This window comes from Plectrocnemia conspersa, unplaced genomic scaffold, assembly GCF_051122295.1.
Source record: "Plectrocnemia conspersa isolate PC_06_02 unplaced genomic scaffold, ASM5112229v1 ptg000004l, whole genome shotgun sequence".
Lineage (NCBI taxonomy): Eukaryota > Metazoa > Arthropoda > Insecta > Trichoptera > Polycentropodidae > Plectrocnemia > Plectrocnemia conspersa.
In genome coordinates this window covers 5,314,687-5,340,913 of record NW_028277168.1, presented here as the reverse complement: position 1 = coordinate 5,340,913, position 26,227 = coordinate 5,314,687, and the positions used below count along the sequence as shown (strand labels likewise).

The window sequence follows — 26,227 nt, the reverse complement described above, 5'->3', positions numbered from 1 at the left end:
TTAGAGGTACAGAACAATAATAATCGGAGCTGTAAATTCAGTACAAAAAATACATGGCAATTTATTAGGTGAAGATTTTGTGAAATTTTAAATTAAAATTTATAGCAGTGTTTGGGAAAATATACTGCGGTATCTTATTTATATAAATAGTTATTTTTAAAAATATTTTAAAATGTTCATATTAAATTGTTCACATAAACTAAAATTAAACATTGGAGAACACCAAAGGGTAAAGCTTTAGGATACAGGTGAAAGGACTCTAAAATTCATAAATGATTTTAATAAGTTAGCGAATTGTATCGAATATTTGTGTGAGGGCTTGCTTATATATATATATATTTATTTTATTATGGGCAAAGCTTGGGGGCACTCTAGTAATACTGAAATTCCTTTTATATACTCTCAATAAAATACTACTGCAGCGGTTCAATTAGTGTCTAAATGCCACCTTTCATCATCTGTCCGCCAAAGTTAAATTCAATTAATTTGTATATAATGTCTGCATGACAATGGCTATCTATCTGAGTAAACACAAACATATGTGAATACTTATTTTAATGGGAACTATTATATAAGATTATATCGCAGTTTGAACGGTAATATGTATTTATAACTTATTAGAATACTTAATTATGAAGTAATTCGAAGTATTACTTTATGGTTCCTGAAGATAATTTTTATTTGACTCTTCCGATATTGTAAGTATAAAATTACATTTAACGATTAATAATAATTATTAATTATCATTATTGATATTTTTAAATTAGTAAGCAATTTCTGATTTATAAGTCGAGTATAGATGTTTTTGTTATTTTTTAATATTCGATATTTACTGATTATTATTTATTGATTTAGATAATTGTATAATATATTATATTACTAATAAATAGTTGCATAAAATAAAACAATTTATGTAAAAAAGTAACGAAACATGGACAATAAAAGTCGTGTTTGGGTTAAACGTGTCTGTGTCATTCCAAATTACTCGTCTGTCAACTGATTGTTATTGTCACCCTCGGTGGTGTTGTCGCCCCATAGGGGCATTTTATTACATCTGACTCAGTATATTTTATAAGGTACGTCATTATTATCATCTCCCAGTATATTTTATAATTTTTATTTATTTGTTATAATATTTATAGTTATTATAGTATAACAAAGAAACTTTTTTTTTATTATTAATTAGCTAATCAGTTTTTTTAATTATCATTGTAGAAAAAAAATGTATATTTAAATTGATGTTTAAAAGTGATTTTTAAGCTTTTAATATAGTTGGATATTGTGATTCGTTGTCATATTGAAGATAATGACTCATTTTCATAAAACAATGTTAGTTTTACATTGGAAATGTTATGGTATAAAATCCATTCAAATGAACCATATTAAGTGGATAAATACGTTATCATTTTATAACACATGTTTGCAATGAAATATGATATTGCTGAATGCTTAGTTATGCCTGTTTTCATTTAATATTTTATCAATTTTATATTGAATTTTACTTTACTATAAGCGTCCATTATAATTATGCCACAAAAAATATTTTTATCGGTGTCATGTTTGTATATGTAATATTTTTTTTAATAAACTGTCATAAGGTAAATAAAGCATTGCGTAGTTATGAAACATGAAAAAACTATTTTATAATAATGCACAATTGTCTTTTCAACAAAAGGAGCTAATTACATAGGACATAGGTCAAAGATTAAATTTTATCAGTTTGAATAATACAATCCATTTCACTCATGACTTGTGTGATGGTATTAATAATTTTATTTCGATTGCTTATGACCTTCAAAACACAAAAAATATCAATTTTTAATTGCTATTGATAATTTGTATAATTAAAACAATTTTTTTGGTTGTTAGGCAAAATTTCAATGTATATTTACAAAAAAATCAACTTATGATTAAATATATTTAATTTTTAATATTCTTAATAAAATACCGCAAATATCAAAAATATTGTACAATATATAATATATAAATTTTAACTTTAACATTAGACAAAAACTTTTTTTTTTATTTTTTACTTCTTTACTTTTTTCTTTAGATTTTTAAAGGAGTTACGAATTTTTCCATTTTTTCAATAGCCGCCATTTCGAAACAAGATTGCAAACGAACTTAGCCGAGATATTTTTAGAAAAAGTTTCATTACAATATAAAAAAATCAGCCGCAGTTATTGTGTTTTTAAATTATTAATTTTTTTTAAATCTACCGAAAACTGCTTTATCCTGAAAGTTTAACAATTTTTAGATAGGTTTTTGTGTTATAATGAAATAAAAATATATAGATATTCATACCAATTACTATTATTTCGTCTCAGACTCGAATGACCCAAACATTTATTTTATTGCGATAAACATTTTTATAAATTAAATATGTCATTTCATTTATAATAATATATATGACGCCATAATTAATTGGCCAGCTTATCTTGGATGTATGTGTATTACTTAATTCATAAAAGATTTCTTATTTGAAATATTTAAATCCTGGGTATTTTTATTATTCTTATCCACATCTTGAAAATATCTATATAATCAATTATATTGTTTTAATATTTCAGTAATAACAATGCCTTCTGCGAATAGTTCTGATAATGCTGAGCAACCCCTATTGCTGCCGAGTCAATCGACCCACGAAGAAGAAAATATAGGGTGTTGTCATACAAAACATCCTTTTAACCGATTTATAGCATTAATTTTAATGTGCCTGATGGGATTTGGTATGATTTTAATTTTAATATGTTAATAAAATATAATGTATTATAATTAACCTTTAACAATATTTCAGGTTCATATTTTTGCTATGACAATCCAGGAGCTTTGCAAGACAATCTAAAGAAGGATTTAGGTCTAACGACAACTCAATTTGTCTTGTTCTATTCAGTGTATTCATGGCCAAACATAATTTTGTGTTTTATTGGAGGATTCTTAATCGATAGGTATTCTATTATTATAAAAATTACCAAAATTAGGTATAATAACAGACATCCTTGATAATATTTATTATGTTTCTATATAATATGATACATAATGAGAAGAATCATTTTTTAACCCTTTAATCCCGGCTGGTATGTTTGCACGCTATTTCGTATTTCGATAATATGTAGTGGACACCTGTTCATGCCATAAATACTTCAATAAATTAAAGTGATTTTCAGACTTAAATTATATAAAATAACCATATTACGTGATACCTTTACCGGCGATTTTCTTGATGACATCTATAGATACCATCTGTAATGAAAAAATTTAAAGACAAAGATTATTTAAGTGCAGGTCTGAAACTTTAATCCATTCCAAAGTGTGACTTTTCTATTTTTTCCTAGATTATTTAAGTTTAGGACTAAAACCATTTCAAAGGGCGACTATCCAAAAATCATACATATGTGAAATAACCATCACAATTTTTCAGTGTCATCCAAAAATTAACATAATCTATATATGTATTATATAATATATTCACTATTGGAGTTTAAAATGGAGAATATTCATGTTCTCTAATTTTAACTCCAATATCTATTCCATCATATATACTTAGAGTGCGAAAATTATAGTAATTTAATTATATAATAACACTTTATATAATTTCAGATTGTTTGGAATCCGATTAGGTACAATCATATACATGTTTATAGTGTTAATTGGAGTATTTTTATTCGCACTCGGTGGATATGTCAACGCTTTTTGGTTGATGATTGTCGGTCGTTTTATATTTGGGTAAGTACGTGTGTTACATTACTTTTTATGTATTTAAACTATAATTTATTTTAATTGTTTATCATAGAATTGGCGGAGAATCTTTGGCAGTGGCTCAAAACAGTTACGCAGTTCGTTGGTTCAAAGGAAAAGAATTAAACATGGTGTTCGGTTTGCAATTGTCTTTCGCTAGGGTCGGAAGTACAGTGAACTTTTTGATTATGGAGCCAATCTACAAGTCAGTGTCTCCGTATTATTCCGGATACGAGCGAATCGGAGTGGTACTTTTTATAGGTGTGTAATTTATATGACCTCAAGCTGCGAGAGCTATTTGACATGTTTATGGATATTTTTTAGCATCATTCACGTGCATATTTTCATTAATATGTGTGTTGGTTTTGGCATGGATGGATAAGAGAGCCGACAGACATATGAACAGTCAAAGCGGCGATCATAATCAAGAGGAAGTGGTCAAAATTTCTGACATACGATATTTCAAAGGCACATTTTGGTTTGTGTCTGTGATTTGCGTTGCATATTATGTGGCCATATTTCCGTTCCTTGCATTAGGAAAGTTAGTATTATTTGTTTATCACTATTAACACAAAAAAATTTATAATTTTAACACAAGTTATTAATAATGATATATAAAACGTGCGTGAGCCAAATACAAACCTCACATATTTGATACGAAAAAAGACATATTTATATATCTTTGTTCTTCAACTTTTTGTATTATTTCTAACTAGATGCTTAGTTTGTAAATCATTTTTTATTTTAACGTTTTACAAATTGCTGAAAATACCTTTGATTTAAAAAATTTAATACTGTATAAACAAGTTGCAAATATTAATGAAGTTATATTTACGACAAAGTAAGTCATTAAGAGCAAGTTGTATGACATTGTCCTAGTCCTCATTGTATCGACAGTCTCTACATTAACCTCTGCAGAAGAGTTATTTAAAGTAAAAAAAAACAACATATTTTTCAACATATTTAACTTCTTTTAGAGTATTCTTTGAACGCAAGTATGACATGAGTCCCGATCAAGCTAACTACATCAATTCAATATTGTATATATTATCAGCGATTGCAAGTCCAAGTCTAGGATTACTAATCGACAAAACTGGAAGGAACATTTACTGGATGATTATTAGCATAGTAACGACAATTTGCGCTCATTCTATTTTGACATTCACATTATGGAATCCGTACATTGGAATGGTACTCATTTTTAGACTATATAAATTTAGGAAAGAACTTAATTAATATATAAATCGTTACAGGTCATCTTTGGCTTATCGTACTCTGCTCTTGCAAGTTCACTTTGGCCGTTAGTAGCTTTGATTGTGAAAGAGAGTCAACTAGGAACGGCATATGGAATGTTTGTATTTTAGTTATTTATTTTTAATATAATTTTATTTTAATTAAATAATTATTTATTATAATGTTAAGATGCCAAGCTGTACAAAATCTTGGATTAGCCGTCGTTTCTCTCATAACTGGTGTTATAGTCGACAAAGGTGGATATTTCATGCTAGAGTTGTTCTTCTTGGGATGCCTTTTCGGTAATACATTAATCATTTAATTCATTACCTTTAATCTATTATTAATATTTTGTTTAATTTTTTAGTGGCTTTTATAACAGCTTTGCTAATTTACATATATGACGCTGCAAGCAATGGTGTCTTAAATATGTCCCCTAGGGAGAGAGAGAATTACAAGTAAATATACTTAATTTAATATGATTTATTTTTTCCTAGTGATGTATTTCTAGAATATCAATACAATAATTTTTCAATGATTTTTATGACATTTATTATTATTTTAAGATCGGAAGTCTTAGATGAAGATATATTGGATTCGACGACAAACGGTTTGGAGAGAAACGATCAGTCAACATTTTTAGATTCGGATCGAATACGATCTCGTTATCTGACCAGAATTGTTAATCGGCCAGAATAGAGACGGTGCTCATTAGAACAAGATTAATATGTACATATATTTGATGAATGGATTATTTTTTTATTATACTTATAAAGCAAGTGTTGGCCATACTTTAATTTAAATTAATTTTTACTGTTAAACTATTGATTATAAACAAGTATACTTTACACATGAATATCATTAATAATAAATATATGTTTATATGGGAAAAATATTATAATAGGTGTTTGATATGTATGTATTCATATTTTTATATCAACATAATTTATTCTTTGAAGCTTACAAAAGAAAATTACACAATCATCCAGAACTTCAACAACTTGGTTCGATCTCATAAAATATGTTTTATATATTGACTATAGTAATTATATTTTTATGACAATTTATGTTTTATGTACAAATTTAGGTGAATGTTATTAGCAAAATATTACAAGACATTCCAAAGCTGTTTTTTTACATAAAAGTTCATTTGTAAAGCACTCTTGTAATGTTTCTATAATTTTAATTCAAAGAAACTATATTGTGATATGAAATAATCAAAATATTATTAAGTAAATGAATTTTTCATACGAATGAATGACTGATGCACAATGAGACTTCCAAAATATATTTGTTTCTACATATAAAAAAAAACAATATACATTATCTTTTTCTAAATGTTTTAATATTTTCAAAATGAATCTAGTCTCGTTGTATTATCAGCAATCCACGCGTAATTTTATCAATGTACCAAAATTTTTACACATGTATATAAATATATTTTACAAATCTCAAGTGTATATATTCTTTTTAGTATTCCTAGAACTAATTAAGGTTTTTAAATAATAATAAAAAAATAGTCTCATGAATTTTATTTGATACAATACTACAAACACAATTAATCAAAATAATCTTCAATATCAATATCAGGGTTTAAAATATCATCTCCGAATGGTGATAGATCGATCTGATTCAATATTAAATTTTCGCAAGTTTCCTCTAATCCCGTCTCTCCGATCAAAATGACTCCCTGCAGTTTATTATCTACTAGTACAAATTTGATATATTCCAAATTAGGCGTCGTCCTGAGCAATATCTCATAATTGGTACCGAAACCTTGACCATTGAATTTACCCAATAGGACAACTTGATATCCAAAGAGTTTGGTCGTGTGAGTGAATAGTTCAAAACAAAAGTCTTGCATTATTTCTTCTTTGGAAAATTCAGCATGCATGCTTTTACCGGCCATGGCTCCCATTTGATGAGCTTGAGTCCAAAGCCTCATTTGAAACCAATGTGAAGCTGGATCCCATTTTGCATAGCAAATATCCCCAGCAGCATAAATATCTTTGATTGAACTATTCATCTTCCAATCTACAGCTATGCCGTTATCAGGACCGAGATCAAAGGGTATATCGGATTTAAAATTACACCGAGGTGTAACTCCCGTAGCTGATATTATAAGATCACATTCAATCGTTTGTCCATTAGATAATTTTACATACAAAGGCCATTCTGTATCTTCTTTCTCGACAATATCTTCAATTTCGCATTCGTAGATGATTTTTAAAGATGAAGTTTGGTTTTTGCCACAAATGAGCATATGTTTCAACCAATCGGGTCCTAGTGCTGCTGATGTATTAGAAGAACACATCTGCTTATCTTCTTCGGAAAATATGATACGTTTCACAATTTTAGATTTCTCAGTAGACTTCTTTACAAAATTGTCGCTAGAACGAAAAAATTCAGCTGCTCCTGGATCGATGAAAGTCGAAGATATGTGCCTATCTTTTATCACCCATATAGTATCAGTGCCTTTAGTTTCATAAACTAGTTCAGACGCAATGCCTCCATTTCCAACGACCAAAACTCTCCTAGCGTTTTGAATTTGATTCAAATAACTTTTAACCGAACCTGTATCTCTTATTCCCAAGACCCTATTAACTCCAGTCGATGGAATAATTTTAGGTACTGCCCCCGTACATAAACACAAATATCCATAACTAACTTTTATACCATTTTGAGTAATTATAAACTTATCAGAACTGACGATCTTATCTAAACTATCATATATTATGCTCAAATTATTATATTTCTTTTCAAGTGCATCGGATTCCGTCTCCTCAACTTTGAAAGTATGTATCGTCCTACTAAGAGCTATTATATTGGTGACGCTTTTAATTAAAGGAGACGACGTGATCAGTATGATTTTCTCTTGCGGCGAATAAAAATTTAAATACTCTACACACGTGATCCCTGCTATTCCACCGCCGATTACTACAAAAGTAGCCTCGTTCATGATTGAAGATTCTTCGGTATATATTCGGAATAATCGTACTCTCTAAATGGCACGTCGAAAGGCAAAGAACCAGCGTCCTGTGCACGCCTCACAGCTACAATTAATTCTTTGTGCTTTTTCTGGCAAATATGAGTTTCGGAGTAACTAAGAATCTGAAATAACGAAAAAGTTAATAACAAATAAATTTAAATATTATATAATAACGATTATACATACTTTGCCGGTATACTCAGATATGAATTGTTTCAATAGTTTAATGTTTGACTCGTGTAAGACTAGATATTCGTCTCTGCATATAGGGCAAGGATTTCCGGTGATTAATTGCTTTTTGTAAATACAAGTCCTGCGAGTTTTGCGAGGAGCTATTTGTCCTTTGTAGTTGCGCTTGTATTGCGACCAGACTGCCTTATCGCCGTATGTCGTTTTATAAGCATCACTTTCCATGTACCTGAAAGTTGTATATATTTTATTGACCTATTAATTTAAGTATAGCATTACTTGCATAGAAATTAAGAATATTTACCTTAGGCCCACATCTGTTGGAATTACTCGAGATCTGTCTTTATCTTTGCCCGGTAACAATCCTTCCTCAGCTGCTGGAGCAACATCGGCACTCCATCCTCTGGAAATGACCGGGGTTTGTGTTCCTCGCGTCCACAAACTCGCACGAGCCGTACGCGCTAATATAGCCCACATGCCGATAACCTCTAAATAATATCTGTCAAAATATCATATATTTGAGTCATAACAAGTTATATTATAGCCATATTACCATTTTTTTAAATATTCTGCAATAATTAATTTCCAAATCATATCAAATGATTTGTAAATTAAACATTACAAATATTAATATAATTCATTACAAATATTATCAAATATATATAAATATATATTTCAAAGTGGTTGTGATTTGCATCACCCTCCTACGCAATTTTATCTTTATAAATTCTTTTGGATGTCACTTTAAACGTAAAAAATTGTATTATATGTAATATCAATATAGGTATAAGAAAATGGTGTATCGATAAATAATATTTTTATCTTCAAAATATTGTACTGCAAAACACGCTACCATAACATGATCAAAACATTTTAAAATCAGGAAAAATATTTTTTAGAAAATTTTTACACAAATGTGATATTAAATCTAGAAAATATTAAAATATCTTTTAAATACACCCTAAATAATTTTCGATATAATCACCGTGGATGCCAATGCTTCTATGCCAAGGTCAGGTTTTTTTATTGCAACATCTTCAAATACTAGCGACTGCTCACTTTTTAGATATTTAATGCACGCATAGCCAGCTTGAGGATTGGGCTGTACGATCGGTCTCCCAGGAGCCAATTACTCCGAATGGAAGCGCCATTTGATGACTATATTTAACACAGAATCGATATCTCCTCAAAAAAATCGGAGATGGTATTTGAACAAAATTTTCAAAGTGACTTCTCTTTTAGCTCCCGCAGCAATTTCTTCTCCTTAAACAAAAACCCCGAGATAGCTTTAAAGTTAAATTTTCTGTGACAACCTTCTTTAGCTCTCGTTGCTTCCTTTGAAATTTAAAAAAAATTAGAGCCCAGGACGCTAAACATTCTCAGCCCGGCCCTGAACGCTTCCAGTTACCAATAAAAAGGTCCAACTGAAAGAAGTGTGCCTAAAAAGCCCAAAATGCTAAACAAGCAAAATAAACAGTTAAATACTCATATAGAAAAAAATGCAATAAAAATACAAAAAAAATAGTCGAGACATATATATATTTAAAAATCAAAGATATTTTACGATAACCTTTCCCCTACTGTGCCAAATAATTCCGCACGTTACTGTACTATGTAGTCTATACGTATGCAAAGATTTGTAATTTAAAACCGGAATATTCATAAATATTGTGTTAATTATTAATAGTTGAGGTCAACATGTAATTATAAGTGAACTTTAATTGCTGAAAATAAAATAGATTCATTGGCTGTGCAGTACAAACAGACGAATAGACAGATTTTAATAAAAGTCCGATAGTTACAGGCTCGGTCAGTGAGTTATTTTCCCTTTCATTCGTTTACGTGTTAAGTGACGAGAGTGAGTAAGAGAGTGCGTAACACGACTGAGTCAACGAAACTGAGTCCTCTCGCTGCTCAAGGAACGAAAGTGAGATACAAACCGTGTGTGCGGGTGGCTGTTGTATCCGTTGTTGTTTAATCCCAACCTAGTATTTATTATATTTATGTAGATTTTTAATTATTAGAATCAATGTGTACTAGTTACATATCACAGATAAAAAAATGTTAATTAGCTTTTCTCAGGATACAGATAATAAATTAATTATTCAATATTTTATTTTCTATAATTTTACATTAATATTTATACATGCATACAGATTCTATATATTTTTTACAAATGCACGAACATGTAGTAATTTAAAATTGAGGATATTATTTTGGAAAAATAATAAATTAAAGATTTTAAGAAGCAAATATATTATAGTGCTTTTATAACTGTACTTGATTGACTGTTCTTCATTTGGAGATTAAGTTAAGACATATTTAAATAAAATTCAATTTTTGAATAAAATAACTAACATTTGTGTGCTTCGCGGCTAAAGATACTCTTGCATTTTTCTAAGGAAATATTGATTTATAAAAAATTGAGATCAAACAATACTCAAAAATAACAGTTGATTAGTAAAAACAGTATTATTTCATGCGCTATTCGACTTATAAAACATTTTTTCATTGTATGTTGTATCGAATTGTTCTTTGTATCACATGCCAGCTCAAATTAAAATAATTTTTATACATTTACAGCTCTGAAAACTTTACGCATTTAATAATCATTTTACTTAGATATTTTATATTATTTTTTTAAAGATTATTGTAAACAAAAAATAAAAATCTCAAGTTTTTTTTCTATAAATACTTAATATATATTTATTACAGCCAAATAATTTAATAACTGTTTTATTTTATTTTAAATCCTAGTATATGAGAATACTAAATTTATGTTCATCTTCATTCATCTCTAAGAAATGTTTAACCCCTAATTTGTAAATATGTGTTACAACGTTAAAAAATATTTATAAATTGATAAAAAATAATTTCTATAAAATGTATATAGCTTCAGAATAAATTTACTTAAGTAAATAATTTTATTTTTATATGTGGTAGCAATATTGAGGAAATTCGACTTTACTAATATAATAATTTGTAAGTCGCAACCGGAAGTCGTCTAGAAAAATCGTCGCTTATGGCCAAAACCGACGTCTTACATGCGCGGTGTCCTACGCGTTTCTCACCGACCGCGCACATTTCCGCCAGCAGCACGGCGCAGGCCGGCCGCGCCCTCAGCCGCACGTATCGTTCGAAGCCGCTGCTGCAGCCACCCGCTGTCGATTCAGACACGCCATTGAGTTTATCCCTGACTGTTGTGTTTTGATTTGTACTTTTGGAAAGAATAAAAAACAATAAAGAAAAAAAAACATTTTCGACGAACTAGTTCTTATATGCGTCGCATTACAAAAAGCGAGCGCGCCCCACGAACCCTCGGCGCCTTGCAGAAACGCGGAGTCCGCGTCGTCGCCCAGATCGCGTGACGTATTCGTCCGATCGCCATATGCCGACGCCATTTTGAATCGGCAAAGTCCGAAGCTGCGGGCTCGCGGCGATGCTATTTTATGTTGTCGCTAGACTGATAGTCGTTACGATCGGATAGAAGCAGCCCAAAAATGGTGAGTTCCCGAAGTTAACAGTAGGAAAGTTACTGAAAAAATCGATAACCTTGAGGGGTCAAACAGTGAACTATTCAAATTGGCTTTCATTTTAATTAGTTATAGAATGTACAGAAATAAATCAAAATAGTGTATTGTATGCCACGTATATCGCGAGGTGACCTACTTTCCGTTACCTTTGTGGCCGTGACGTCATCGTCGGCCATTTTGTAGAAGTATCATGACGCGTTGTCGCGTGCGCATCTCGTACGTGCCGATAAACCGATGATAGTCGTAGTTTTTATTATTTAATGTAATAGTTGTAGCTTTTATGCCTTACGGTATTGATTCGTTTGACCTATGATATGATTCGTCTTGTTTCTTCTTACATATTCTTTTCTGATCATAATTTGCTCTTACGTTACCACAAGCATGACGTTTGAATTATTTTGTAATCTGTGATGAATCATATACATATATGTATGTGGTGTGTTTTTTGAATGACGAACGCGCGTTATGTTTCGTATCAGGGATACCAACCTAAACTGAACATTCGTTATCCCTATTGATATACTTTTTATTTTCTGTAATATATTTTAAATTTGTATTAGTATAATTTAATAGATTTAATCATATCGTTATTTTTGTATTTTAGCCTCGAATCGATCCAGAACAACTTTTGAAATGCCTCGGGGTCCTCCTGTCGCAAACGGGGGGGATAAAAAGCAAAGACGAAGTACAGAGATTAGCCAGGTATATTTACTTTTAACGATTTTTTTGGGGGGGGGGGGGCATTCAAAATGTTTATACTATATTCAGTTGTAAATGGTTGAGCGTGAAATTTCTAGTTCTTATAGAATATTTTTTCTTTTATTTCTAGTTTGATGACGAAATTCTCTAAAAAATTAGTATCAAAATGTATATATATTCAAATATTAAAAAGAACGGAGACCGAGCTATTGGGTTCTTTTATGGGAGCTGGCGGTTGGAACCTTGTACATTTGTGGCTCACTGATGGAATTTTGACAAAAAATTGGCCACTGATTCAAGAATTGTTAGAACTGTTACTCCTTTGCCCGGTGGACGTAGAACGCTTAAAAACGAACAACTGTCCAAAACTGGTCAAAGAGCTGTCGAAAGAAAACGAGAAAGAAGGTAAGACTCGCACTCTTATCTTCCATTTCCACAGATTTTATTATTTATGTTCATTTCATATTTTTTCATTTCAGTAATTCAACTCTTAGCCATCAAATTAGTCGAACAATGGTTAAAATTAGTAAAAGGAGAATCCGCACCTCCCTTAGTATTAGATCAACTTCCTCATATAATCGCAGACGATAGGGCGGCTTTAAGTGCAAGCTTACAAAACGATAGCAATACAGCGGACGAAATGCACTCTGATATAAATGGCGTTAGTGACGCTAGTAATTCGGATAAAAAACAAGACGAGCTCAGCGACGGTAGCAGTGAAGACGTTCCTAGCGAAGCCAACAAAAATCAAATTCCCAAATTGAAATTTTCTCTTAAAGATGGGAAACAAACTGTGTCAAAAATTTACGATAAGAGTGATAAGAAAACAGACAATGTTAAAAAACAATCTGAAAACGATAAGAAAAGCAGTATTAAAAGTTCAGATAAAGATAAAATACGAATTAAGGAATCCGAAAAACATAGAAGCGGCAGCAGTAGTAGCTCCACTAAATCAAGTTCTAGTAAAAGTACTAAAAGGCGTTCTTCTAGTTCTAGCGATCGTCGTCATAGTAGCGATGGTCACAAAAACAGTTCTTCCAATAAATCTTCGAAAGATAAAGATAGACATTCTTCTACTAGTTCCAGAGAGAGTAAAGAGAGTGAAAAACATAAAGATAAAAAATATAGTAATAAGGATAAATCTTCAAGCGATCGAAGTAAAGATTCAGATAAAATGAAAGAAAATAAATCATCGGATATTAAGAAGGATGTTATTAAACAGCCGACTTTATCTATTATGAAATTGGGAAAAATTCCTAAAAAGACAGCCAGCAGTACTGATAAGGATGAAGTCAAAAAGGAAAAACCGTCGATATCAATCGAAGTTCGGAAAATGAACGATCCGAATAGACCTAAGACTGTGAAAACTTTTAATTCCAAATTTAGGTCTCACGGATTGGAAGAAGAAGCTAAGCCGCCGCCGCCCCGCGGTACGGTTAAGAAGACTCCGCTCGCGCCGATTCCACCCACGCTGCCGGCGCCAAAGAGGCCGTCCCCGATCCGAAGTACGGAAACGCCTCCGGAGAAAAAACCTAGACTAACAGAGTCGGCCGAAAGACCCGGCTCGATCAAACTGATTCCTCCCAAACCGAAACGTAAGTATCTTCCAATGAAATTCAATGCCTTGACTTATACATTAACGTTGACTATTATTTCAGATGCCTCTTGGAAGCATTATTTTTATAATTTTATATTTAAAAAAGTATTTTTAGCACTTGGTAAGTTTGTAAAATGTCGGTTCCCGAGATGTTGCACGGTGCGCTGATGAAGAACAAGAAAAAATAAAAATATATTCACTCAATTTTTGTCACTTGAGTGTGTTTACAGGTAGACTACAGAAAACAGTACGAGAGAATCTTCGATAACGAGAAGCTGTTGTGCTACGTAACGGTATCAAATGGAATATATCTAATTTATTTAACCTTAATTGGGTTCTGGTGTTTAAAAAATATAATTTTTGAAGTACCTAAATCTGATTAAAAACATTAAAGACTAAGAAGAAAGTCTTTTTTTTTAATTATAAATATTCATTCATATCGATGACTGCATAAGTTATTTTATACTTAATTAATAATGATGATAATTTTGTATGATTTACATAATTAATATAAATAATAATAAAAATGAGATGATGCACCTCATTGCTTACATTTATATAAAGTAGAGTAGTGAAAGCGATCAAATAGGTTAGATTATATTAGGGTTTAATCTCATGTAAGAAAATTGCACAAGTGCATTATTAATATTATAAATAAGCTATTGCGAAAAGGCTCGTGCAATTAATCACGAAGCGCAAGAAAGATATAAGAGAAATAAAAACGATGGGTCTATGAGAACTTCGAATTTTCTTCCCTCGTCGATTGGTATTGCTGTCTCATATTTTGCCATGGGTGTGAAGGAGACGGCGGTGCGGGTCGAAGCGGAAAAGTTGCCAATGAATACGACGAAGTTTCTCGGAAATAAAGAAAAAAATAACAGCGCGAAAAGCGAGAGATGTCCCAAAATAACCAATTCGCTATAGAAAATCGTTCACGGAAAACTTTTCCTTTAGTCTGGGTTCAGTCTAGACACCAGAATTACCTGAATCGATAATTCGGCGCAAGGGTATTAGCTACCTGTTGATACAACTAAAAGCGCGTAAAATGGATATAGGGTCTATGGTTTTCAATTAGCGTTGCTCGGTAGATTCCTCGCTAAATACGTCATCGATCCAAACTTTCCATTAGGCTTACTTTCATTTCAAAGAAATGGTGAGATAAACCAGTTTTTGGACGATTTCGATTGCACGTCTTCGGCGCTTTACGCTCCATTGAACTAACTACTAAAATAGTTATACTTTCATACATTCATTTTTTATTACCCAAGAATTCTAGAACAGCAATCCTCAGTACTCGGCCTGTCATTATTATCTAATTTTAGTTACAATTGCCACTATACAGTAATTTTTAGTAAAACAGAATCCATATCGTACTTCTATTACAATAGTGTTTTGTTTATTCTTCTTTAAATTGGTAGTTGATAAAAAATATTTTGAGTTGCGACGCTATTGTAACAGCGTTCGATATGTTTATTCAATAACATGTATATACAGCTGAATAAATAAGTGTCGTTCTATCTTATTTTTAATGAAATTGAAAGGAATCTTAACTTAATTTCCTTTTCTCCAACACGTATTTGACTTGAGGCTATTTTTTTAGTTGTGACATTATCGTAGCCGACGTCCCATATGTGTCTTTATAAATTTCGATAGTGGTACTGTCTTGCGATTATTTGATGTGTGCCGGAAAAAGTCGAAACAATTTTAATACTTTCGTCGTATAACAATAACTCTTAATTTCATCGATTGTATAGTTCAATTAAATCTAAGCATTTTCTAACCAAAACTATACAGCTGAATAAATTTAGTAGTTCCAATACGCCATCGTTGGGTGTCATTTGAATGATATCAATAATCGCATTTAATTATGTTTTTATGTTGTGACGTTATTTTAGTCGACATCCAATAAATTTATTTTAAAATATTGACTGAAATAGTTGAGAAGCACTCGTTTGATGAATGCATGGTTTTGCGATTGTTGAATATGTGCTGAAAAAATCAGAACAGTTCTTCTGTAAATATTCGCATATCTGCTTTGTAACGATAAAATCTAGTTGATCTAATTTCAATTAACTACCAGTTTAGCGATATTATCTCCAATACGTGTTATTTTTCTTTTAAATGATATCTAAATCGATTGCGATTTATCGATCGCATTGCATATTCTAATTGATGATATTGATTTGTTATTATTTACTATCCGAATGTGTTGATTGGAGAAGCGCTGATTTAATGCGCGTTTTATATTGCGATGCGATTGTTTTGACGTATTTTAATTGGTTGTATGCGCTGCCGTCTGGCGGCGCTGCGATCGCTCATTTGCTCTTTCCGCGACGGTTTTGTAAAATGCGTCGAGTATGAAAAAAAGGGATGATGCAGGTGTTATGCTTAAAGGTTATTGACCCCGCTCGTAATTTTTTTTTATTTGAAGCGCGCGGTCGAATAACGCCCGTTAATATATTTATTAAATACTTTTTATGCTTCGTATGATTTAATATGCAACAATCTACACTTGAAAATCAATAAATACTGCATAAGCATAACTAAATATAATAATATATTTTTTTTAAATAATTATTATTCTCGTGACGTATTCATAATAGCTATAGTTCTGCTATTCAGCATCATATGTATAGACTATGTACGTAGTGAATGGTAAATTTATGTGTGAAAATTGGTTGAAAAACAGTTTTTTCGTTGATATTATTTTTTTAAATCAATCATTCAACTTTAGATTTTACATTTGGCCGAATTACTTCCGCTTTTTCAGTAGGTCAGTTAAAAATATCACGGTAGAACTGCCAATGCTCTTCTAAAATGCTTTTTTTATGGTTTATTGGGTATGTTCGTAGATGTAAATAATGTCTCAGTTACCTTATTTTTTAACAGCTGGAAAGTGTTTATTCCTCGACAAATCAATCAAGTGGGAGGGGAGCAAACGTTCGTTTCTGTTTTTTTTATTTTATTTTTTAAATTTACCTAATAATAATGGTCATATTATTTGATTTTATGGTCTACGGATAATTGAATACATCGCGCTCCTGTAATGCATGTAAAACGTTGATTGATACGTTTGCATGTGTTTAATTCCTACACAAATCACTGATTATTATTGTTTTTGCAATGGATTTGGAATCGAATGATTAGATTTTATAGTTGGCATTACGGGATTGAACCATATATATTTTTTTTTCATACGATGTTTAATGAGAAATAATTATTCCATAAAACGAATTGTTTGACGGGTTAGGTGCGAGCGAGCATTAATCAGAACAGTGAACCCCTTTTCAATAACTACCTTACATAAATACACAATTCATTTTTGGAACAAAGTACTTATTGTAATGCTCGTATCTCTCAGAATAATTCCCTGTTAAATAGCACCCATTTTTAATATGCAGTGGATATGCACGAGCTTTCGTTTGCGATGTGGCGAACAGATCAGCACCCGAGGATGTCCGCTACATCGCGGACGAAAGCTCGTGCATATATACGTGTATGTTTATTTACATAGATACACAGCGGTCTCAAAAATTCATACCACATTTTCAGATTTTTCAGGGCTTATAAATCAGTTGGCAGGTTCACCTAAAACTAAAAATAGAAGAAATTGGTGGCGGGCCGCTGCTAAAAATTCTTTGTTATAAAAGTTTTATCCTGAGTTATTTCCGTTACGAGACCTTGGCGGCAAAATGATTTTGTATCATTTATACCGAGTACTTGTTCTCGTCTGTTATGTTGATGACGCACCATGGCCTGGGGCAATTCGAATCTAATAGATAGGCTTGTTGACGCGTGTTGGTGATTCAGAAAATGTCCGGAAAATATATCTTCACTAACATTATCATAGAACAACATATTTTACGTACATATTTCAGTTCCCTTCAACATTTATTGATATAAATAAATTCTACTTTTGTAATATAATTGCACCAAACACTTGCCATTTTATTTTAAAGAAATTTATTTTTAGGATTTTCACAAAAAAATGTATTATTTTACGTTGCTATGCATCGAGATTTTTTTCATTGCAAATAATTATAAATTTGCGGACCGGACCCCTTCTGCGTTTTTGTTTATGTTAATCTAATAATATCGTGTTTCATGATATTATATGTTATAAAAACAACAACGTAATGCAATTAACACAATATATTAAAAAATATCAATTTATCCTTCAGATTTTCATACGATTCATATTAAAATCTCCATTTTTAAATTATTTCAATATCAATAAAAATATACGACATATGTATATTACCATAAGAAAGATACTGTAGATTCGTTCCATGGTGAATACGAATCGATATCACTACCAGATGCGTGTATAAAATTGTGTTTCTCAATATCATTGATAATTAATCTTATGATTATGGTCCCCATTTATGATCCAAGAGTCAAAGTTGAACGAACTCACTCAAAAATCCGAATATACATTCAGAACAACAACTTTTCCGGTTACTTAAATTGCAAGCTTTAGTGCGCGCTTTGTGTAATTCTGTCCTCCGCCAATGAGACTTAAAACTATTTTTACATTCTTACAAAACACTGCTCAAACAAATAGATACACCATTTACCTGCGTTTGTATTAAAACAGATAAGTACGAACTGCCGAGCACCGTAGCATTTTTATCGTATAAAAAAATGGTAATCGTTCAAAATAGATTATACATATTCCTAACTTCGAATTTTACGTATAATCAGGACAATCTACAAAAAAATTATTTGCATTGGCGAAGAAAATTTTTTTTTTCTAATTAATCTTAGTTTCCGAACCTGTTTTAAAATCAAATGTTCCATTAATAGTAAAAAAACATAGTATCCTTAAAAAGTTCGGATTATATTTAAAAAAATTATAAAAAACACAAATTTAACGATAACTTCGGATTTTTTTTAGTAATCGAACATTTTATTTAAAAAAAGTTTTAGTTGCTATGTGTATTTGCTATATTTTATATGTTATTCTAGTGCTGTAATTTATTGATTTCTTGAAAATCCCAGAATGACTCACTCACTTTGCTCACTTGTGTAATTATTTATTTTCAATATCAGTTAAGTGATCGGCAACCTTTTTTACTTTAGGTTAGCTTTGACTTAAAAAATCAGTCAATCCCAAATATTACTTTGAATCAAAAGTGATAAAATCAAATGTTCGACTAATAAAAAATCCAAAGATATCCTTAAATTTGCATTTTCTTAAAAAAAAATTTTATTATCTTATAAATGTTAAAAAAAACACAAATTTATGGGTATCTTCAGATTTTTTTATTAATCGAACATTTAATTGAAAAAAGTTCGGAAACAAAAATTGAATCACTTGTGTATTTACTATATTTTATCTGTTATTCTAGCGCTGTAATTTATTGATTTCTTGAAAATCTCAGAATGACTCACTCGCTTTGCTCACTTGTTTTCATTTATTTTCAATATCAGATAAGTGATCAGCAACCTTTTTTTTACTCAATCTCAAGTACTACTTTGATTTAAAAGTGGATTTAGATTGTGCAAAATTTTAAAACTAAAATTCACTTTTGGGTGAAAAATAGTATCAAAACGAGTTAGGTGCGATTATGACTAAGCAGACGCTACACAACTGCGTGACCTATTTGCATACGTTTGAGAACCAGTTGTATTTTCTTTCCATGCTTTACCTCGCTCGTTTCGTAATGTCTATTACAGAATTTTTGTAGGATTTCATCGTGCCAAAATAATAACCGCTCGGCCTTGTTCTATTGAACCGATCAGCTGACTGACGCGCGACTTGATATTGCGCCAGCGGCTCTCAACATGTGTTACATTTCTTTTAATTAATAAAAATATTTGACTTCAGATAAATTTAATAATATATGACATTGCATCTACTAAATATTTTTAATATCAAAGAACACCTTTAAAATTAAAATTTTAAATAAGTAAATATATGACATACATTATTTATTTGTTATGCTTTTTTATCTGAATGACGTCTATTATACATCGATACTGCTTTTTCTTATTGCATTTTATCTTTATTTTTGATAAGAGTACATGTTGCAACACTATTCAAATAACATCCGTTGTTAAATAGTGCAACTGCTGTGTAAATAAGATAAAATCGACTAGCACCATATTTACACTGCATCTATTTCGTATACACAAAAAGTTTTTATTACACCATTACGCTATCAATTGTACTCGCATTAAATAATAAACATATGAGAAAAATTAGTGCTTAAAAATAACCGATAGAATACTTGCTTGACGTTCTGCATTGAAATGACCCAATTGGAATATGATGCTAATTATATAGAATAATAATATGGGGAGATGGATTGAAATACACCGCCTGTTTGTATCACATAATTGGACCGGAGATTACTGATTGCATCGACCCGTCGAATCATGAATAAAAGCTATCACGTGTGAAGATTGTTAGGTTGTTGTAATATAAGTATACAAATACTGGTTTGCACTCGACCTTATTATGAATTTTCGATAGATACGTGTATTGATCGTCATTAGAATAACGTTTTAAATTTATATTTTACGTAATGTTAAATAAAATATTTTTCAGCTCTTATTACTTCTACGCATCTGGTTCCGACATATTTACAAACTTATCAAATATAAAATACGTATTTTTATAATCCTTGATTAATTTTGTTTATTTTTTGTCAACAGCGGCTTATCTCTTGGACGACAGCGGTTCATTTATGGATGCTTTGACAGCATCGGCCACTACCCACAAGAAAGAGCCTCGCAAGCGAAAGAGGAGAATCAGCGGTTCGAAAGACAATCCTCAGTCGGGAGATGCATCGCCGCCTCCTTCCCCCACTCCGTCGTCTCCGACCGCCGATGAGCCGAAATCTGCTCCTCTCCGATTCTATCAAGACACTCTCGAAACAGAAGAAGAAGACAAAGAGAAGGCGGCCCAAAAGAAAGTCGTTAAAGAACCAGAAGTAAAAGACAATGAAGAGGAGGCATCTAAATCTCCCGACGCCGAAGAGCCTTCGCCCAAGGACGACGACCTTTTAAGTAAACTGGATATCGACGTGAGCAGCTCTGAAAAACTAGAGCTACCGGGAGGTTTGAAAGGCGTTCTGAGCCACCACAAGAGGAAGGGCCCCAAAAAATCGATTAGATGGCGTGACGAGAATTTAGAAGAAGTAAGATTTTTCGAATTGGACGAGACCGAGCGCGTCAACGTCACCAAGACGTTCTTGGACATGAAACAAATGGAGCACACGAACGAGAGAGAAGCGTTCAAGAAGAGCAGAAATCTGCCGAACGAAGACTATATGGAAGAGAGGATGTCGTGGAGGAAACTTGTGCCGATCGAAGTGGAAACGGACGTTGTAGTCGACATAGGCAAAAACAGCAAGGAGAAGCACATTCAACTGGCGAGACAGACGCAGATTCTCGCAGCGCTGTATGTTTACAAATCCATGATACCAGATTCGCCGGCCGAACCAGATCATGAAGTGCATCCGGTGACGGATCCGATAACTGTTCCATTAGACGACGTCACCGGTAATCTGGATAGCGTCAATGACTTCCAAAACACACCGTGGCCTGAACCCAAGGGGAACAATCCGCAGTCTCCGGTTATGCTACCTAATGCGCAAATGTTCCCTCAGATGCCGCCTTTCGGTCCCGGATTCAACAACTCTTGGAATCCCATGACTAGTTTTCCGCCCAATCCTAATATGATGCCGATGGGACCGGCAGATTGGCAGATGAACGGACCTAATACTATGATGATGCCTCCAGATGTGATGAGTCCTGAGATGTACATGAGCGGAGCAATGGGTCACGGTCCGCCAGTATATCCGGTGCCAGTTGCAGAGTATCCGCCTATGGATGCTATGAATTATCCGCCGGGCTTCCAAGTAGCGAACGGGCCTGTAAATAGACCGATGGGATCGATCGGTCCGGTAGGTCCAGGTCCAGGACCTTATGGCTTCCAAAATAATCGAGGCGGAGGTCCGATGAGAGGCGCCCCGCCACCGAGGGGAGGCAATATGCATTGGAGGTCCAAAGGTCCCGGAAATTGGAACGGACCTCCCAGAGGAAACATGCACAGAGGGAACAGCAGGCCATGCACTCACTTCCAAAAGAAAGGTCACTGTAGACAAGGAGACTCGTGTCCCTTTTTACACACCACCTCGGGAAATCGTTATTAAATAATGACTATTTACTTTATAGTGAAAAAATGTGATAATATCGTAATAAAAATTATTTAATGTTAAACGCATTTGAAACTAGTCAAAGGCAGGTTGTTTTTTAGTATTATAAAACAATATAAAGGCACTGCCTGTGTTAGTTGTGAAAGTACAAATATTTTTTATGATTGTTCATTAAATCATATAAGATTTATAATATTAGTATGTAACGTTAAAATATAACAAATCAAGACTGAATTTTAATTATTCGTAAAGAGTTCATTCGTATATATTATATGCATTTGTGTATATATAATTTTACGTATTATGTTGTGTTTTTTTTTTAATAATTAATTAATATGTTTGTTTTGTTTTAAAATAAGTATTAGAAAAACAGTTTTTTTATTTTGATTGCTCACTATGATAATTGCATTATTAGCAATAAAATTGGCAAATAATTATGTAATAAGTACTAATTATAAACGCGTTGTAATCTGCTTTAAACCCAATAACTTTTACATTGTATATATAATGTTATTTATGTAAATATTTTCTTATTTTTAACACCATTTTGTTATTATTGATTAAAATAAAAACATGTTTTGTATATTTAAAAATTGGATTATTGTTATTATTCTGTTCTGATACATTCCCACAAAAACAACATGTAACCTGTTATTAGATATCACGTTGTTTTTACAAGTTCTAAAATTATATACACATCAGTGGCGTAACTTAGTTTTTATCTAAACAATATTATTTAAAAACTAAGAAAATCGCTTATGTGGTTCTTGTGTCATGAAATTTGCGCAGCTCAATTTGTCTGAAATTTATAGACAAATATTCCCCCCCTCCTTCCCGGAAAAAGCTGAAATGTCGTCCCTGAATCTAAACCTCGGGTTTAAACCCTCTAATAAAATCTAAACAAAACACTCACGAATCTATCTTGAAAATATTTAAAAAAATATAATTTCACACTTTTATTTGCATACTTTTACCCTTAGGTTTTTAAGAATTAAATAATAGCAATAAAATAAATTATGATATCTCACGACTTTAACAGTAATTTATAATATAAAACAGAAAGTACACGCATTTGTCTGTATGTCTGTCACAATATTTTATTTCAAACGGTGAACAGTAACTTCGTTACATTTTCACATATCATTCTAACTGCTATTTCTAGGTTAACTATGCTATTTTAAACATTTAAGTTGCAAGTTGAGCTGAACCCCGACGTTGCTGATGTCCGATCACGTACTATACTGCGATACGTCGAATAAAACCGCTGAAGAAACTGAACAGCGACGTGCTTACAGCTGATTACGTGCTACTACATTACGTAAAGACAAAAACTATTTTTTATATATAGCTAAGTATTTAAATATATTTGTAATTATAGGATGAATAAAATGAATTATAATGAATAAAAAATGAAGTTTAATCTATCCTGGGTGAAGCCGGATAATAAAGCTAGTAATATTATAAATTATACCATTTTTTTATGTATAAGATTGTTCAAACATAAAAAATACTGATGACGATCATATCGATGGTTTACGGTCTAGGCTTGCGAAGAAAATTATAGGGATGTAACCAAAATATTACCAATAAAACTCTTTTATACTTATAAATAAAGCAAATAAAATTTCTGAATCGAGTATACTATCATTAATAAGTGTAATCATAGATTTTTTTATGTTTTTCTTTTAACTGCCGTTTTGCGTTAGTACAATATAATCTGAAGATAAAATAATAACTGTAATCAAACATGTTTATAAATATTTAGACATTTTTTAAAATTTATCTTTATTTTTATAATTTATGGTATGGTATAATTTATGATTTATGGTAGGAATAAAAAAATAAAGCTTGTGATATTTTAAAACATTTTGTATATTTTCCTATTTGTTTTTAAAACATGCTAATAAAAGCGTTAAACGCGGTTTTCTGTAAAAAAAATAATGTGGACGTATAGTTTCTAACGTATGGTAAAAATTTTTAATGTTCTACATAAAAAGCGTCGTTTTTTGCGAAGATTGTATACATTTATAGACGTGAATAATTTTTTCTCCTAAAAAGTGCAGAAGTGTATTATTTAATATTTTATTAATAAACTGGATTTTAATTTTAAAATATTTTTATAAATTATATTTATAATATAGTATAATATAATGACCGGAAACTGCCTCAATTATAATTATGAAAAATTTATCTGCAGAAGAAATTAAAATTGTATTTTAATTCCCCTAAACCTACATAGTTTCGCCACTGATACACATATATTAGAGAATAAATAAAAATCTTAGACCAGGTGCTTCTGAGTATTGTATTCTTATAATTCATAATTTCGTTTTTATATAAAGTAACTTCACAGCTCATATAGCTGTGAAACCTTTTTTTGGAACTTTTTTGACGCGAAATATATTTCGTAAATCAACCTCAGGTTGCCGACCCATGGATATAACAAATATAAGATTCTCGCAGGCTACTTGTACAAATTCAAGTCGGATGACCTTGAAATATCGTAGTTTCTCAATATCCCACTACATTAGAACGTCATTAGAATTGTGTTTAAATGTCACTATTGAATTTATAACAGTATATGTGTATGATATAGCTATTTATCATTATCACATTTAACGCTAATCTGCATTTCACATTTAATGTTATCACTGTAGTATAAAATTAAATAAGCATGAAACGTTTAAGAAGCATACTTTATGTAGTATAAAGCATCTGGAAATTTATTTGCCACAAGTCTCGTGTACGAAGTATTGTGTCAATAAGTCATAGTGTAATACGCATTTAACTTATCTTCTATTGTGCTGCAAAACTCTGTATTCTGAAACAGGGATTTTGAACGAAAGTTTTCACTACGACTACTAGAAAATGCGTTAAAATCTACATTTTTTAACCTTGTTTATAACGCTGCGATGCAGAAGCCGGTAACCATTTTAACCTCGTAGGCAACATTCATTAAGTAGAGGTCATGCATAAAATTTAAATATAAAATTTCTAAATATTTTCTTAAAAGTTGTCATCTTATATAGAAAAAGAAAAAACATGTGTTCTCAGTATTAATACAAAGTATCCCACGACGGGTAGTAAATATTGTAATTTCAACGGTTTAGAGATCCACAACAACAACTATTGTACTCCGTTATCAATTTTACACGAAAGATACAAAAACTATTTATTTAATTTTAATTATAACTGATTTTTTTTTAACCTTATGTACTTTTCAGAGACAAATTTTTAACAGGAGTAAGTGATATTTACATTAAATATATTCTAACATTAAATATCAGTATTTCCAGAAACTGGTTTTGGAATTTATATAAGATACAAAATTAAAAACAGTAAAAAAGAATAATATTCATTTAAAAAAAAGTTTTTAAATATTTGTAGAACTACAAAAAAATGGCAAAACAATACGCCATTAAAAATAACTATAATTAATACAAATTATAAATTATAAATTTTTGTCTCATATATTTTTTATCACGAAGTATGACTACAAAAAATAAAATGAAAATAATCTCTCACTGGCTGCTACACTTTTCTTTTCGTTTTCTGGGCAACAAATAATACATATAAATTATTTGTTATATTTTTGACATCTTCAAATACAAAAAAATAATTGTTTCTCCGTCTTTGTATGATAAAAATAGGCCTACTAGTAATCAAAACCAATTTTCAAATTTCACAAATATATATAAAAAAAAATTATATCGACAACCAAAATATGTTGCGCATTAAGAAACATATCTTAAAAAAATATATTTCGACGATATAGTTTAGACGATTCCTAGTTAATTGCAATAGAGAAATAATTTTTTTTCTGTTCGAAAAAATAGCCCCCTATATTAGAAAGACCGAAAATTACTCAAGAAAATTGTTTGCGACCCAAGAAACAACAGTAATACCGTTCAGAGTAAAATGTGCATATGATTGCTCAATTAAAAAAATACTCGGCTGAACAAATAATAGTAAAAAACAATTTTATACAAGATTATTAGAAAATATGTTTTTATTCATGATCGGTTTATGGCCGATTTGAGTGCGGTTATGGTCGTTTGTTTACGTCTGCGGCGACAGTTCCTCG

At 31.3% G+C, this 26,227-nt stretch overlaps 4 protein-coding genes and 1 long non-coding RNA gene across 7 annotated transcripts; 3 read left to right on the top strand and 2 right to left on the bottom strand.

Annotated features, from left to right (window-relative positions):
- The first annotated feature begins 991 nt into the window (after positions 1-991).
- LOC148235711 (lysosomal dipeptide transporter MFSD1-like) lies at positions 992-6,431 on the top strand. The gene is made up of 11 exons (XM_088185050.1): positions 992-1,076; positions 2,571-2,729; positions 2,798-2,948; positions 3,601-3,726; positions 3,794-3,999; positions 4,063-4,279; positions 4,716-4,929; positions 4,992-5,089; positions 5,161-5,273; positions 5,339-5,429; positions 5,538-6,431. The coding sequence occupies exons 2-11, from the start codon at positions 2,579-2,581 to the stop codon at positions 5,668-5,670; spliced, it is 1,500 nt and encodes a 499-aa protein (XP_088041176.1). The 5' UTR covers positions 992-1,076; positions 2,571-2,578; the 3' UTR covers positions 5,671-6,431.
- A 57-nt stretch (positions 6,432-6,488) lies between these two features.
- On the bottom strand, positions 6,489-7,930 carry Pyroxd1 (pyridine nucleotide-disulfide oxidoreductase domain 1). The gene has a single exon (XM_088185049.1). It carries the CDS (start codon positions 7,928-7,930, stop codon positions 6,530-6,532), a length of 1,401 nt encoding a protein of 466 aa, XP_088041175.1. The 3' UTR covers positions 6,489-6,529.
- Positions 6,489-8,653, bottom strand: mRpS18B (mitochondrial ribosomal protein S18B). The gene is made up of 3 exons (XM_088185052.1): positions 8,454-8,653; positions 8,147-8,378; positions 6,489-8,082 (listed from the first exon to the last, which is right to left on the bottom strand). The coding sequence occupies exons 1-3, from the start codon at positions 8,624-8,626 to the stop codon at positions 7,927-7,929; spliced, it is 561 nt and encodes a 186-aa protein (XP_088041178.1). The 5' UTR covers positions 8,627-8,653; the 3' UTR covers positions 6,489-7,926.
- Positions 8,654-11,229: 2,576 nt separating this feature from the next.
- PNUTS (Phosphatase 1 nuclear targeting subunit) lies at positions 11,230-22,736 on the top strand. Of its 3 annotated transcripts, none has more exons than XM_088185140.1 (5): positions 11,230-11,652; positions 12,287-12,384; positions 12,512-12,786; positions 12,861-13,976; positions 20,639-22,736. In XM_088185140.1, exons 1-5 carry the CDS (start codon positions 11,650-11,652, stop codon positions 22,138-22,140), a joined length of 2,994 nt encoding a protein of 997 aa, XP_088041266.1. In that variant the 5' UTR covers positions 11,230-11,649; the 3' UTR covers positions 22,141-22,736. The 3 variants fall into 3 exon arrangements, with proteins under 3 accessions (XP_088041266.1, XP_088041268.1, XP_088041269.1); XM_088185142.1 differs by lacking the exon at positions 20,639-22,736 and adding an exon at positions 14,040-14,384; XM_088185143.1 differs by lacking the exons at positions 11,230-11,652; positions 12,287-12,384; positions 12,512-12,786; positions 12,861-13,976 and adding an exon at positions 20,375-20,393.
- Positions 22,737-24,877: 2,141 nt separating this feature from the next.
- On the top strand, positions 24,878-26,118 carry LOC148235707 (uncharacterized). Its single transcript, XR_015809372.1, has 3 exons — positions 24,878-25,067; positions 25,368-25,386; positions 25,980-26,118. It is a non-coding gene; the product is annotated as an uncharacterized LOC148235707 (long non-coding RNA).
- The last annotated feature ends 109 nt before the right edge of the window (positions 26,119-26,227 follow it).